Here is a 14434-nt window from a genome sequence, read left to right on the forward strand (position 1 = left end):
TAGTGCAATGATTAAATGGGCATGAACAAAAAGTCAAAATTGGATCAACTCTGAAGGTTATTGCGCTGGAAGGAATTACATGGGTAAAGAGCAGGAGCATAGAACGTTAAAAATAAGTTGGAGAACTTTTAAAGCAAGGTAATTCAAGGCTGCAAGCTGAGGGATAATTAGTTAATGTATATTACTAAATGAAGATGCACTTTTCGGTGGCTTTGTGAATATATTGAATAGGAGAGAGAACTGGAACAATTGTTTTATTATCTTATTTTTTTAAACTTTACACTGAGCAGGTTAGGCAAGTTAATGTCTTTGGAAGGAGAAACGGAGTTAATAATTAAGGTCAATGTCCTTCACCCTGAACTCCGGATGGGTAGTTAGTCATGGGAATCTCACCGAGAGTGGAAAGGTTTCCTCACCACAGAGCCCCAGACGTCTCATTTTACTCTCAGTCTCTGAATTCGGGAATCAGCAGCAGGGGCCGTTTTTGCCGTTCCCCAACTGTGCTGGAAAAGGTGGTGCCGGGCGGCCTTGGGCCACTGCGTTTGTGTGGTGAGGGTGGTCCCACTGGGCTCTCAGTGACGGGGCTCCAGGACTCTGACCCAGTGCCCAGACAGTGATGTCAAAGGGATAAACTGTTACTCAGTTATAGCGGACAATCGGCAACAACGGCCACCATTGCCCTCCCCACGGTCCGTTAGTATTGGGTTGCAAAATTCTGGTGGTTTTTTTTGTTTGTTTCTTGCCTTGTAGAGTAAATTTGTGATCTTATTTGTTCTGAAGGCTATGAATCACCTGGAAATCTTCCACTTTTGATATCATCTTAAATTGTGAAATGTTTCAAAGACTTCTTGAAGTTGCAGATTATTCTGCGGAATAAAATGGGACATTACACAGTTCATCAATTTAAAACTTTAAATATTTTTTCAACAGACAGATTTTTTCAACAAGACCACTTACAAGCATTTTGAAAGAACTAAGGTCACAAATCAAATTGAATGTCATCTCAAGAATCAAGGTTGACAGAACAAATGTATGGGAAGGAGCTCTGAAAGAGATGAAAGGGAAAGTATTCAGTGCTACTGACACACTTACCATTCAATATTCAGATATGGCTGGCAAGCCTCAAGAAGTTGCTCATGTGACAAATCCCCTTTATGATTTTTTTAATTTGCTCATGCATCATCTTCAGAATTCAACTCTATTTGAAGGTCTGACTACCTCAAAGAATATAACTCTCAATTCTCAAGGTTAGCCATTTTTACATATATTACGCTTTATGATCATGTAGTCTATATCAATTTTTTTGTAATATTTGATTTATACGTAGTACAAGAAAAGGTACAGGACGAGTGTTTGGTGGCTTTGATTTAACTTTTGCTTGGATGCATTTTTCAATTTGTGCTTAGTTCAAAATCAGGCATAAAATAGCAAGTGTATGTACAATTCACTGTTAAATTTGCTGTTAAGTTGCATTCATTGTGGAATTAAACAAGCACATCCTTTATGATGTTTGTGTCTATTTGAATATTTATTTAACTTCCCATGGTCTCACAGTTATTGCATGTTCAGTTTATCAACTAATACGGATATAGATTTAAGATTACTTTATTGTTATATACACCAGGGTGCAATGAAATTCCTTATTTGCATGAAGCTCATAAACAGTAGATGGTGAAGGTAGATACAACAATAGCTGCAACAACAAATGCAAAACAACAGAATGGTGCAAAGATTGTAGCCCAATATGAAGTAGCCAAGTACAATAATGGAATAACCAAATGAGGTAGAGTTAAGATTAAGAATACATGGCAGCTGTTTCGTGAATGGGGTGTGAAAGAAGTGATTGCTTCAGTAGTCTGATAGCTATAGGTTATTGGTAAAATTCACTAAAATGCATTGTCATGTAAGACATTTGGAGCCTATTAGGAGGAAATATTTGCATTCTAATAATGTATGAGAATAAGACGGTTGAAATTAACTACTGATTTTGTATTTTTGTATAATTTTAGTTTTCAGAATTGTCCTTCCACTAACTAATGGAAGAATATAAACACTAAACTAAAATTGAAGGACTTGCCTCAGATTTTATTGATGGTTAACTATAACATGTTTTGCATCTCTTACAGCTTTGCTTCCTAAAGGAATTTACCAGTGCTTTTTTTTAGACAATAGACAATAGGCGCAGGAGTAGGCCATTCTGCCCTTCGAGCCAGCACCATTCAATGTGATCATGGCTGATCATCCCCAATCAGTACCCCGTTCCTGCCTTCTCCCCATATCCCCTGACTCCATTATTTTTAAGAGCCCTATCTTGCTATCTCTTGAAAGCATCCAGAGAACCTGCCTCCACCGCCCTCTGAGGCAGAGAATTCCACAGACTCACAACTCTTTGTGAGAAAAACTGATTCCTTGTCTCCGTTCTAAATGGCTTACTTCTTATTCTTAAACTGTGGCCCCTGGTTCTGGACTCCCCCAACATCGGGAACATGTTTCCTGCCTCTAGCGTGTCCAAACCTGTAACAATTTTTGCAGACCAAAAAGGTGCTGTTACGCATATTGTTCCTTGCCAATGGTGTCCAGGTTATCCTATTAGCTGCTTAAGCTTTTTAAGGGCCTAGCCACATGATTTAATTAATAAATTGTACTTCTTGGTTCTTGGTTTCTTGGTCTTCCAAAATATTCCAAATGGAATTTAAACTGGAGGTGGAATTTAAACTGGAGGTGGTCTTAAACTTTAGTAATCTTTTTGTAATTATAAAAATTCAAAACATTTGAAACTAGTTTATTAACTTTTTGAAGGTTACCGTTTGAGGGTGCACCATCACAAAAAAAAGCACTGGGATTTATACTTTTGTATTTTGTCAATAAATCTACATAGTGTAACGTTTGTACATGACCTTACACTTGTTAGATTTCATGGTTTATTGCTGTTGGTGAGCCTAGAGAACATTAGTTGGTTGGATATTCACGGTTGAAGATAGTTTGAGAGTTATATTTAATAACCAATGTTCAAGGTCTTTTATTGTCACGTGTACCAATTAAGATACAGTGATATACCAGTGTTATTTCTTCCTATTTCTGCCCAGCGCTATTTGGAGAAACAGTACCTCATATTTCGCTTGGATAGCTTACTCCCCCAGCGGTATGAACATTGACCTCTAACTTCAAGTAGCCCTTGCATTCCCTCTGTCTCCATCCCTTTCCAGTTCCCCCACCAGTCTTATTGTCTCCATCTACATTCTATCTCTGTCCCGCCCACTCCTCTGACATCAGTCTGAAGAAGGGTCTCAACCCGAAAGGTCACCCATTCCTCTCCAGAGATGCTGCCTGTCCCGCTGAGTTACTACAGCAATTTGCGTCTACCTTTTATTTCTTCCTTTGATCAGTTGCAGCAATATGGAGGCACACAATTTAACATGTGGCGCTGCAGACAATTAGCAATAAAGCTCGTTTTGAGGTAGTACAAGGCAATTTGCCTAGCAGAGGAAAGCAAATCAATTATGTGGAAGCTTGCAAAATCCTCATGTGAATGCATTAGAAAATTTAAATCCATGTATTTCTGTTTACTTCTTTTTGTAGCTCTTAGGTTGGACTGGTATTATGAGGCTGGACGAATGATTGCACTATCCTTAGTCCATGGGGGTCCATGGCCAAACTTCTTATCCAAAACACTATTTAACTGTCTGGCTTATGGACCAGATATAACTGAACCGACTATGGAAGATGTGGCTTCATTTGAGGTGGCACAAAAGGTCATGAAGGTAAAGCTTTGAACCACTTTTTAAAATGCTGTTTTAAAGAGCACTCTCTTGGGGCACACCTCTTTTGCCAAAAGGAAATTAATACAAATCCAGAAACATTTAACCATATAACCATATAACAATTACAGCACAGAAACAGGCCATCTCGACCCTTCTAGTCCGTGCCGAACACGTATTCTCCCCTAGTCCCATATACCTGCACTCAGACCATAACCCTCCATTCCTTTCCCGTCCATATAACTATCCAATTTATTTTTAAATGATAAAAACGAACCTGCCTCCACCACCTTCCCTGGAAGCTCATTCCACACAGCCACCACTCTCTGAGTAAAGAAGTTCCCCCTCATGTTACCCTTAAATTTCTGTCCCTTAATTCTCAAGTCATGTCCCCTTGTTTGAATCTTCCCTACTCTCAGTGGGAAAAGCTTATCCACGTCAACTCTGTCTATCCCTCTCATCATTTTAAAGACCTCTATCAAGTCCCCCCTTATCCTTCTGCGCTCCAAAGAATAAAGCCCTAACTTGTTCAACCTTTCTCTGTAACTTAGTTGCTGAAACCCAGGCAACATTCTAGTAAATCTCCTCTGTACTCTCTCTATTTTGTTGACATCCTCCCTATAATTAGGCAACCAAAATTGTACCCCATACTCCAGAATTGGCCTCACCAATGCCTTGTACAATTTTAACATTACATCCCAACTTCTATACTCAATGCTCTGATTTATAAAGGCCAGCACACCAAAAGCTTTCTTTACCACCCTATCTACATGAGATTCCACTTTCAGGGAACTGTGCACAGTTATTCCCAGATCCCTCTGTTCACCTGCATTCTTCAATTCCCTACCATTTACCATGTACGTCCTATTTTGATTTGTCCTGCCAAGATGTAGCACCTCACACTTATCAGCATTAAACTCCATCTGCCATCTTTCAGTCCACTCTTCCAACTGGCATAAATCTCTCTGTAGACTTTGAAAATCTACTTCATTATCCACAACCCCACCTATCTTAGTATCATCTGCATACTTACTAATCCAATTTACCACACCATCATCCAGATCATTGATGTACATGACAAACAACATGGACCCTACATTTGACCTTGGAATATAAACTTTGCCTTTCCAATTCCCTAAAATTCAACACTTTTTGGGGAATTGGGCAGGTTATATGACTGAAGTGTCAGTGGAAGAGATCTTTTGGGACCAGCAACCACCTGGAAACTAGTCTAATAACCACTATTAGACTTGAAATGGTCATAGACACTTAAGGACAGGGCAGGTCCACAAGTTTAAGTTCTAAACGTGGACCAAGGCCAATGTTGATGGTATTAGAATGTAACGGTTTAGTTTAGAGATACACTTCGACCCACCGAGTCACCCCGTACACTAGCCCTATCCTACAAACTTGGGAACATTTACAATTTTTTACCAAAGTCAATTAACCAACAGACCTGTACGTCTTTGGAGTTTGGGATGAAACCGGAGCCACATGGTTATGGGGAGAACGTACAAACTCCGTGCAGACAGCACCTGCAGTCAGCATCGAACCAGGGTCTCTGGCACTGTAATGCAGTAACTCTACCGCTGCACCACCATGTCACCCTCATGCAGGAATCATGCAAGATGAAGAATAAGTTAAATAATATTCCTAACAGACTTAAGAGCATAGCGTAAAATTACCAGTTCGATAAAATTGGCAGTACCTGCCAGAGAAAAAAAGTAGGATACCTTCTGCTGAAAATGAGGAGAAAAGATGAATCGTCCAGTGAGTCTAAAATGAGAAGAGCTGAGAAATAAAAATATGATTGCTTTGTTGGGATAGTACTCAAATTTTCCAAGTAGTTCATAGGAATTAGAGGAAGAAATATGCCGAGAAATTGCAGGCAGAGGCAAGATTAATAGGGTTTTTGTTTGGTTTAGAGATACAACATGGAAACGGGTCCTTCGGCCCACTGATTCCACGTTGACCATTCACCCGTTCTGTTATCCCACATTCTCATCCACTCCCTAGACACTAGGGGCAATATACAGAAGGCAATAACTTACACACCCACACATCTTTGAAATGTGGGAGGAAACCGGAGCACCCGGAGGAAACCCACCATGGTCACAGAGTATGTGCAAACTCCATACAGACAGCACCCAGGGTCAGGATCGAAACTGGCTTCTGGCACTGTATGAGGTCATAAAATCTGAAGACATCATACAATCCCAGGAGGTGTGTGCTTCATTAAGAAGGATATTATAAAACTAACAGTAGGCTGTGGGCCGAGCATCGAAAATGTGTCTAGAAATAAACTTTTGTGACTCATGTCTCGGAACTACATGAAATTTTGCATTGATGTGGATAAAATATATTTGAGAAGGAAGTCATAACTCGGCAGTGCCAAAAGTTGCACATTAATTAATTAAACTAATTAGAAAATGAGATCGAAAAAGTAAGCGCCATCTAGTGTCCAATGACCATATTACACCATGGGGAGCCTAGTTCCGTGTTGCAATGTACATATACAGTGCATTGAGAAAGTATTCAGACCCCTTCACTTTTCCACATTTTGTTGTTACAGCCTTATTCTAAAATGGATTAAATTCATTTTTTTTATCAGCAATCTATACACAATAGCCCACAATAAAAAAGTGAAAACGGGTGTTTAGAAATTTTTGCAGAATAATTAAAAATAAATAACTGAAATATCACATTTACATAAGTATTCAGACCCTTTACTCAGTACTTTATTGAGGCACCTTTGGCAGTGATTACAACCTCAAGTCTTCTTGGGTATCACGCTACAAGCTTGGCACACTTGTATTTGGGTAATTTATCCCATTCTTCTCTGCAGATCCTCTCAAGCTCTCTCAGGTTGGATGGGGAGTGTTGATGCACAGCTATTTTCAGGTCCCTCCAGAGATGTTCGATCGGGTTCAAGTCCGGGCTCTGGCCGGGCCACTTACGGACATTCACAGACTTGTCACAAAGCCACTCCTGCGTTGTCTTGGACGTGAGCTTTAGGTCGTTGTCCTGTTGGAAGGTGAACATCTGCCCCAGTCCGGGGTCCTGAACGCTCTGGAGCAGGTTTTCATCAAGGATCTCTCTATACTTTGCTCCGTTCATCTTTACCTCGATCCTGACTGGTCTCCCAGTTCCTACCGCTGAAAAACATCCCTACAGCATGATGCTGCCACCACCATGCTTCACCGTTGATATGGTATTGGGCAGGTGATGAGCGATGTCTGTTTTCCTCCAGACGTGACACTTGGCATTCAGGCCAAAGAGTTCAATCTTGGTTTCATCAGGCCAGGGAATCTTGTTTAGGTGCCTTTTGGCAAACTCCAAGCGGGCTGTCATGTGCCTTTAACTGAGGAGTGGCTTCTGTCTGGCCACTCTACAATAAAGGCCTGATTGGTGGAGTGCTGCAGATATAGTTGTCCTTCTGGAAGTTTCTCCCATCTCCACAGAGGAACTCTGGAGCTCTGTCAGAGTGACCATCGGGTTCTTCGTCACCTCCCTGAATATGTTAGTAAGTCTATCCTAAGGCCCTTCTCCCCGATTGCTCAATTTGGCCAGGCTCTATGAAGAGTCCTGGTGGTTTCAAAGTTCTATTTATGAATGACGGAGGCCACTGTGCTCTTCGGGACCAGCAATGCTCCAAAAAACGTTTTATACCCTTCCCCAGATCTGTGTCTCAACACAATCCTGTCTCGGAGGCCTACAGACAATTCCTTCGTCTTCATGGCTTGTTTTTTGCTCTGACATGCACTGTCAACTGTGGGACCTTATATAGACAGGTGTGTGCCTTTCCAAATCATGTACAATCAATTTAATTTACCACTTGTAGACTCCTATCAAGGTGTAGAAACATCTCAAGGATAATCAATGGAAACACGATGCACCAAAGCTCAATTTTGAGAGTCACAGTAAAGGGTCTGAATACTTACGTAAATGTGATATTTCAGTTATTTATTTTTAATTATTTTGCAATAATTACTAAACACCTGTTTTCGCTTTTATATTATGAGGTATTGTGCGTAGATTGATGATAAAAAAAAATGACTAACCAATTTTAGAATAAGGCTGTAATGTAACAAAATGTGGAAAAAGTGAAGGGGTCTGAATATTTTCTCAATGCACTGTATATGTGAGTGTGTGTATATATATGTGTGTGTGATATCTATATACTTTTAAAACTGTGTGTGTGGGTGAGTGTCATTTTGCCTTTGAAACGTGTCTCCTCGAAAACCATATGCAAAAACGCAGAGATTTTTACATATCCCCCTCTCTCTCCCTCTGGATGAGTAGGCAGGAGAGTTGGAGATGCATGAGGGGCCTCTGCCATTATATTGGAAGAGAACCATACTTATGTCTGAACCAATGTCATTGAAAATAATCATTTGATCATGAAAGGCACAAATTGCCGGAGTAACTCAGCGGGTTAGGCAGCATCCCTTGAGGGCATGGATAGGTGACATTTTGGATCAGGACCTCTCTTCAGACAGATTGCAGCATTTTATGTCTTTCCTTGTAAAACCAGTATCTGCAGTTCATTGATTCTTCAATCATTTGATCAATATAGTTTTGAGATTTTGTTATGTGCAAATTAGTTATTTAGTTTCTAACATAACTGTGGTAAGTGGAATTGTGGTAGAATTTCAGGTGTGATCTTGTGGTGCAGCCTTGCATCGTGTGAGATACTCTTCCGCATCATTTAATTCAGTTATAAACTAAAAACTGCTGCTCAAAGGATAAAATATTTTATGGCCCTGGTGGTGGGTGGGGGATAAATGCTCAAATGTATTCCTCAATTATATTTTACCTTTCAGATAAAAGAATCGTCAACGTTGGAGGAGTTGAAACAATTTGTCAATGAGAATGCTGAGTACCTTTCAATCGCTGGGTGTTTAAGACCAGTATGGTCACTGGATGACAAGGAATTACTGTTGAAAGATGTGCTGATCTTCCACGTAATAAATCGAGTTTGCTCACCGTTAGAAAGGTTTGATTTTGCATTCTGTACTTTCATTAGCTGTATGAGTGTTCAAAGTTGTGTCCTTCAAAATTTTAAGCCTTAGCTAGACCAAGTGCGGACCTGTTGGGTCTCGTTCCCCCAACGCAATATTCCACCACTCACCCATAGCCCCCAACTGCGCAGATGCGGCTGATGTTTTTAAAGTTTAAAATGACAATAACTTGTAAAATATAAGATCAATGTGAACACATCCCACTCTCCCTCTTCAGTCCCCTATTCCCCTCCTCCCACCACCAACTCACTTCTGCTTCCTCCGCTCACCCCCTCCCTCCCCTCCTCTCTCTTCCCCTCCCCTCTATTACCTCGCCATCCCTCTTACTACCCTTATCCTCCTTCATTCCCCCTCAACACCCAGTACTCCCTCCCCCTCTTCTTCAACCTCTTCTTTCCCATCTCCTCCTCCCCTCACCCACTCTCTCCCTCCCTCTCCTTTCCCCTACCCTCAGTCACTCCTTCCGTCCCTCCATAACCCTTCTCCCCTCCCTACCCCCTCTATGCCCGTCCTCCCCCATGCCTCCCCCCTTTCCCACACCCCACTCTCCTTCCCCCACTGCCCTCCTATCCCCCATTCCCTAACTCCTGCCCTCCTCTGCCTCTATCCCCTCTCCTCCCCATTCTCCCTTCTCACCTCTCCCACTTACCCCTCCCTACCCCTCTTATCCCTCAATCCCCACACTCTCTCCTCACCTCCCCAGGATCTCGATTATAACCACTGCTAGCCCCGTTTACTCCACGACATCGGTAATGAAGTTGTACTTGAGGCGGGAGCTGTCGGGGGGGAGGGAGAACGGGACGGGTTGGGCGGCCTGGAGCCAGGGGAGGAGGAGGAGGGAGAGGCCAAGGCTGCAGCCTAGTCCTTGCCCCGGGTCCCGTTCCACTCCCTCCCCGCGAGCCCGGACGGCACCGCCCCCAGACCTCGCCCTAGCCTCAGCGCCGTGGTCATTGTAAATCCCGCACACGCGGATACCGCGCTCACTGCGCACGCGCAGGAGGTTTTCAGTTATCTTAAAATCCGCACGCGCTGATACCCTTAGTCCCTCCCTCCATAACCCATCTCCCCACTCCTCACCTCCCCCTATCCCACCACCCACAATGAAAATCTCGGATGTTTTTATTTTTTATGGAATTATCAATGAAATCGCGTTTTTTCTTTAAAAAACCTAAACAGAATGTTAGCTAACTGAAAACAGAAGAATTTGATTAAAACAATTTTTTTTTTTTAATTGTGAATTTTTATGTAAATGAGATTGGGATCCCATTGTGACATCATTGTGATGCAGCGAATGGGCAGGGCAAGTGGAAAAGTGTTAAAAAGTGGCTTTTGTAAAGTTTAAAATGTCAATAATTTGTAAAATATAACATCAATCCGAATGAAACCTGTCCCTTTTACATCCCAGGACAATGGTGAGTAAGGTGGGCCAAAAAATGGAGCGCTATCGTGTACCGTTTCGGCGGAATTTTGAATCGTCACCCACTCGCACGCATACATGCAAACAGAGAGTTTTAGTAATATAATATACTAGACCATGTGGGACCCGTTGGGTCCTCGTCACACGGGAGGGTTGGCCCCCGAACGCGATATTCTACCACAAACCCATAGCCCCCAACTGCGCAGGCACGTCTGACGTTTTTAAAGTTTAACATGGCGTAATAAGATCAATGTGAACGCATCTCCGTCTTCAGTCCGCTATTCTCCTCCTCCATTATCCTCCCTCTCCCCACCCTCCACCAGCAATCTAGTGCTATTGAGTACCATTTTTGCGCAAATAGAGGTACAACACAACCCTGCAAACAAACAAGATGAGAGTTTTAATAATATACTAGACTAAGTGGGACCCATTGGGTCCCATTCTAGCACGGGAGGGCTGGTCCCCCAACGCAATATTCCACCTCTCCACCAATTCCAATATTCCACCACTCACACATAACCTGCAACAGCGCAAACGCGGCTGACGGGTTCCAGTTGTGACACCCCTGATCCCCCCCTCCTCCCCACACACCCCCCCACTCCGCCCCTTGCCCGCCCCCCCCCCCCCCCCCATCCACTCTTAATGGCTCTCCGGCAGCGCAACCATTCCTTCCCATTGCTGCTGACGGGCACGGCAAGTGGAAAAGGGATTTATAAACGCTTAAAATGTGAATAACTCTTAAAATATAACAATTTAAATGTTAACGAGGAGATTTATTCAGTCCATTCTTTCTTGTTGAGTCTCTTGTTGCCTTCTGCAGCCGGGGGAAGGGGTTGGCTTCAGGTTGGGGCTGTCGGGGGCCGGTGGAGAGAGCGTCCTGCAACCTGGGGAGGGACACGGCTTCAGGCAGGGCTGTTGGGGGCCAGTGGGGGAGGGGGGAGCGTCCTGCAGCGTGGGGAGCGGGACGGCTTCAGGTGGGGGGGGTGGGGGGGCTAGTATGGGTGTTGTGGGCTGAATGGTCTGGATGGATTGTTGGGCTAGTCCTGCAGCTGGGGACGGGGAGGCTTCAGGAGGGGGTCTGTGGGAGAGTCATGTAGCCGGGGGAAGGGGACGGTTTCAGGCTGGGGCCGGTGGGGGGGAGGAGCACTGCCGTGGCCTGCCGCGGACGGGGGGGTGGGGGGGGGGAGGTGGTGTGCAAGGGGAGGGGAATGGGGGTGCATGGGTGGGGTGGTGAGTCTTCTGGATTCACAGTTCACTCATGGCTTGCGGACTCACAGTTCACTCAGCCACGGCTTGCGGACTCACAGTTCACTCTCTGTGTGTGTGTGTGTGTGTGTGTGTGTGTGTTCTGTATGTACTGTGAACGTTTTTAGTCAGATATTTAGCATTAAAATAGTGATCACGGATAAACAATTACACAATACGGATAATGATCATGTTGCCATTATCGGGGCCTAATTAACTTATTTTGCATCACCAGATTAAAATAATGCCAAAAACTAGATAAGATGCTAAATAAACATCCTATATAGCTTTTGTTTTAGCGTGAGCTTGAAATCCGTAATTTTAAAGGCTTTGAATTTGAGCCCCGACTTTCAAATCCCGCGATTCAATAGATCATATAACCATATAACCATATAACAATTACAGCACGGAAACAGGCCATCTCGACCCCTCTAGTCCGTGCCGAACACATAATCTCCCCTAGTCCCATATACCTGCGCTCAGACCATAACCCTCCATTCCTTTCCCATCCATATAACTATCCAATTTATTTTTAAATGATAAAAACGAACCTGCCTCCACCACCTTCACTGGAAGCTCATTCCACACAGCTACCACTCTCTGAGTAAAGAAGTTCCCCCTCATGTTACCCCTAAACTTCAGTCCCTTAATTCTCAAGTCATGTCCCCTTGTTTGAATCTTCCCTACTCTCAGTGGGAAAAGCTTTTCCACGTCAACTCTGTCTATCCCTCTCATCATTTTAAAAACCTCTATCAAGTCCCCCCTTAACCTTCTGCGCTCCAAAGAATAAAGCCCTAACTTGTTCAACCTTTCTCTGTAACTTAGTTGCTGAAACCCAGGCAACATTCTAGTAAATCTCCTCTGTACTCTCTCTATTTTGTTGACATCCTTCCTATAATTAGGCGACCAAAATTGTACACCATACTCCAGAATTGGCCTCACCAATGCCTTGTACAATTTTAACATTACATCCCAACTTCTATACTCAATGCTCTGATTTATAAAGGCCAGCACACCAAAAGCTTTCTTTACCACCCTATCTACATGAGATTCCACTTTCAGGGAACTGTGCACAGTTATTCCCAGATCCCTCTGTTCACCTACATTCTTCAATTCCCTACCATTTACCATGTACGTCCTATTTTGATTTGTCCTGCCAAGATGTAGCACCTCACACTTATCAGCATTAAACTCCATCTGCCATCTTTCAGCCCACTCTTCCAACTGGCATAAATCTCTCTGTAGACTTTGAAACTCTACTTCATTACCCGCAACCCCACCTATCTTAGTATCATCTGCATACTTACTAATCCAATTTACCACACCATCGTCCAGATCATTGATGTACATGACAAACAACAGTGGACCCAACACAGATCCCTGTGGCACCCCACTCGTCACTGGCCTCCAACCTGACAAACAACCATCCACCATTACTCTCTGGCATCTCCCATTCAGCCACTGTTGAATCCATCTTGCTACTCCACCATTAATACCCAACCATTGAACCTTCTTAACCAACCTTCCATGAGGAACCTTGTCAAAGGCCTTACTGAAGTCCATATACACAACATCCACTGCTTTACCCTCATCAATTTCCCGAGTAACATCTTCAAAAAATTCAAGAAGATTAGTTAAACATGACCTTCCAGGCACAAATCCATGTTGACTATTCCTAATCAGACCCTGTTTATCCAGATGCTTATATATATTATCTCTAAGTATTCTTTCCATTAATTTGCCCACCACTGACGTCAAACTAACCGGTCTATAATTGCTAGGTTTACTCTTAGACCCCTTTTTAAACAATGGAACAACATGCGCAGTACGCCAATCCTCCGGCACTATTCCCGTTTCTAATGACATTTGAAATATTTCTGCCATAGCCCCTGCTATTTCTACACTAACTTCCCTCAATGTCCTAGGGAATATCCTGTCCGGACCTGGAGACTTATCCACTTTTATATTTCTCAAAAGTGTCAGTACTTCCTCTTCTTTGATCCTCATAGTTTCCATAGCTACTCTACTTGTTTCCCTTACCTCACATAATTCAATATCCTTCTCCTTGGTGAATACCGAAGAAAAGAAACTGTTCAATATCTCCCCCATCTCTTTTGGCTCTGCAGATAGTTGGCCACTCTGACTCTCTAATGGACCAATTTTATCCCTCGTTATCCTTTTGCTATTAATATAGCGGTAGAAACCCTTCGGATTTACTTTTACCTTACTTGCCAGCAACATGATGGGGGGGAAAAAGGAACAGATGACAGAACGGGATTTCCTCTACATCATAAGCTTGTTGTAAGAGGAAATCCCCCTCCCCCCGACAATAATGTAAAGCCTGCAGTTTACCCCACCCCTAAAGCCTCTCGAGTCCCGCGCACAGCAGTCGGCAGATCTGGAGCGCCACTGATGGCAGGGATTGTAACAACGCTACCTATTCCACTCCCTCCAACACACAATGAAAACAGCATTTTTTTTGTAAATGAAACCGCCCCCAGGAATTTGATTAAAACTGAATTTGATTTTTTTTAAATGTTTTGATCACCCTCCCTCCCTACCCCCCTTGAGCTGGAAGCTGCTGATCAAGTCCCCCCTTAACCTTCTGCGCTCCAAAGAATAAAGCCCTAACTTGTTCAACCTTTCTCTGTAACTTAGTTGCTGAAACCCAGGCAACATTCTAGTAAATCTCCTCTGTACTCTCTCTATTTTGTTGACATCCTTCCTATAATTAGGCGACCAAAATTGTACACCATACTCCAGAATTGGCCTCACCAATGCCTTGTACAATTTTAACATTACATCCCAACTTCTATACTCAATGCTCTGATTTATAAAGGCCAGCACACCAAAAGCTTTCTTTACCACCCTATCTACATGAGATTCCACTTTCAGGGAACTGTGCACAGTTATTCCCAGATCCCTCTGTTCACCTACATTCTTCAATTCCCTACCATTTACCATGTACGTCCTATTTTGATTTGTCCTGCCAA

The 14434-nt window shown here is 43.1% G+C and overlaps 1 protein-coding gene across 4 annotated transcripts in view; it reads left to right on the forward strand.

Moving 5' to 3' along the window:
* g2e3 (G2/M-phase specific E3 ubiquitin protein ligase) overlaps positions 1-14434 on the forward strand; it is a 61458-nt gene that overhangs the window by 35160 nt on the left and 11864 nt on the right. For all 4 annotated transcript variants that reach the window (XM_033026985.1, XM_033026983.1, XM_033026984.1 and 1 more), the window contains 3 exons: positions 931-1247; positions 3580-3761; positions 8582-8754. In XM_033026985.1, the coding sequence (XP_032882876.1) occupies positions 931-1247; positions 3580-3761; positions 8582-8754 (672 nt within the window). The remainder of the gene's footprint in view (positions 1-930; positions 1248-3579; positions 3762-8581; positions 8755-14434) is intronic.

The sequence above is a fragment of the Amblyraja radiata genome, chromosome 9 (genome assembly GCF_010909765.2).
Source record: "Amblyraja radiata isolate CabotCenter1 chromosome 9, sAmbRad1.1.pri, whole genome shotgun sequence".
Taxonomy (NCBI): Eukaryota; Metazoa; Chordata; class Chondrichthyes; order Rajiformes; family Rajidae; genus Amblyraja; species Amblyraja radiata.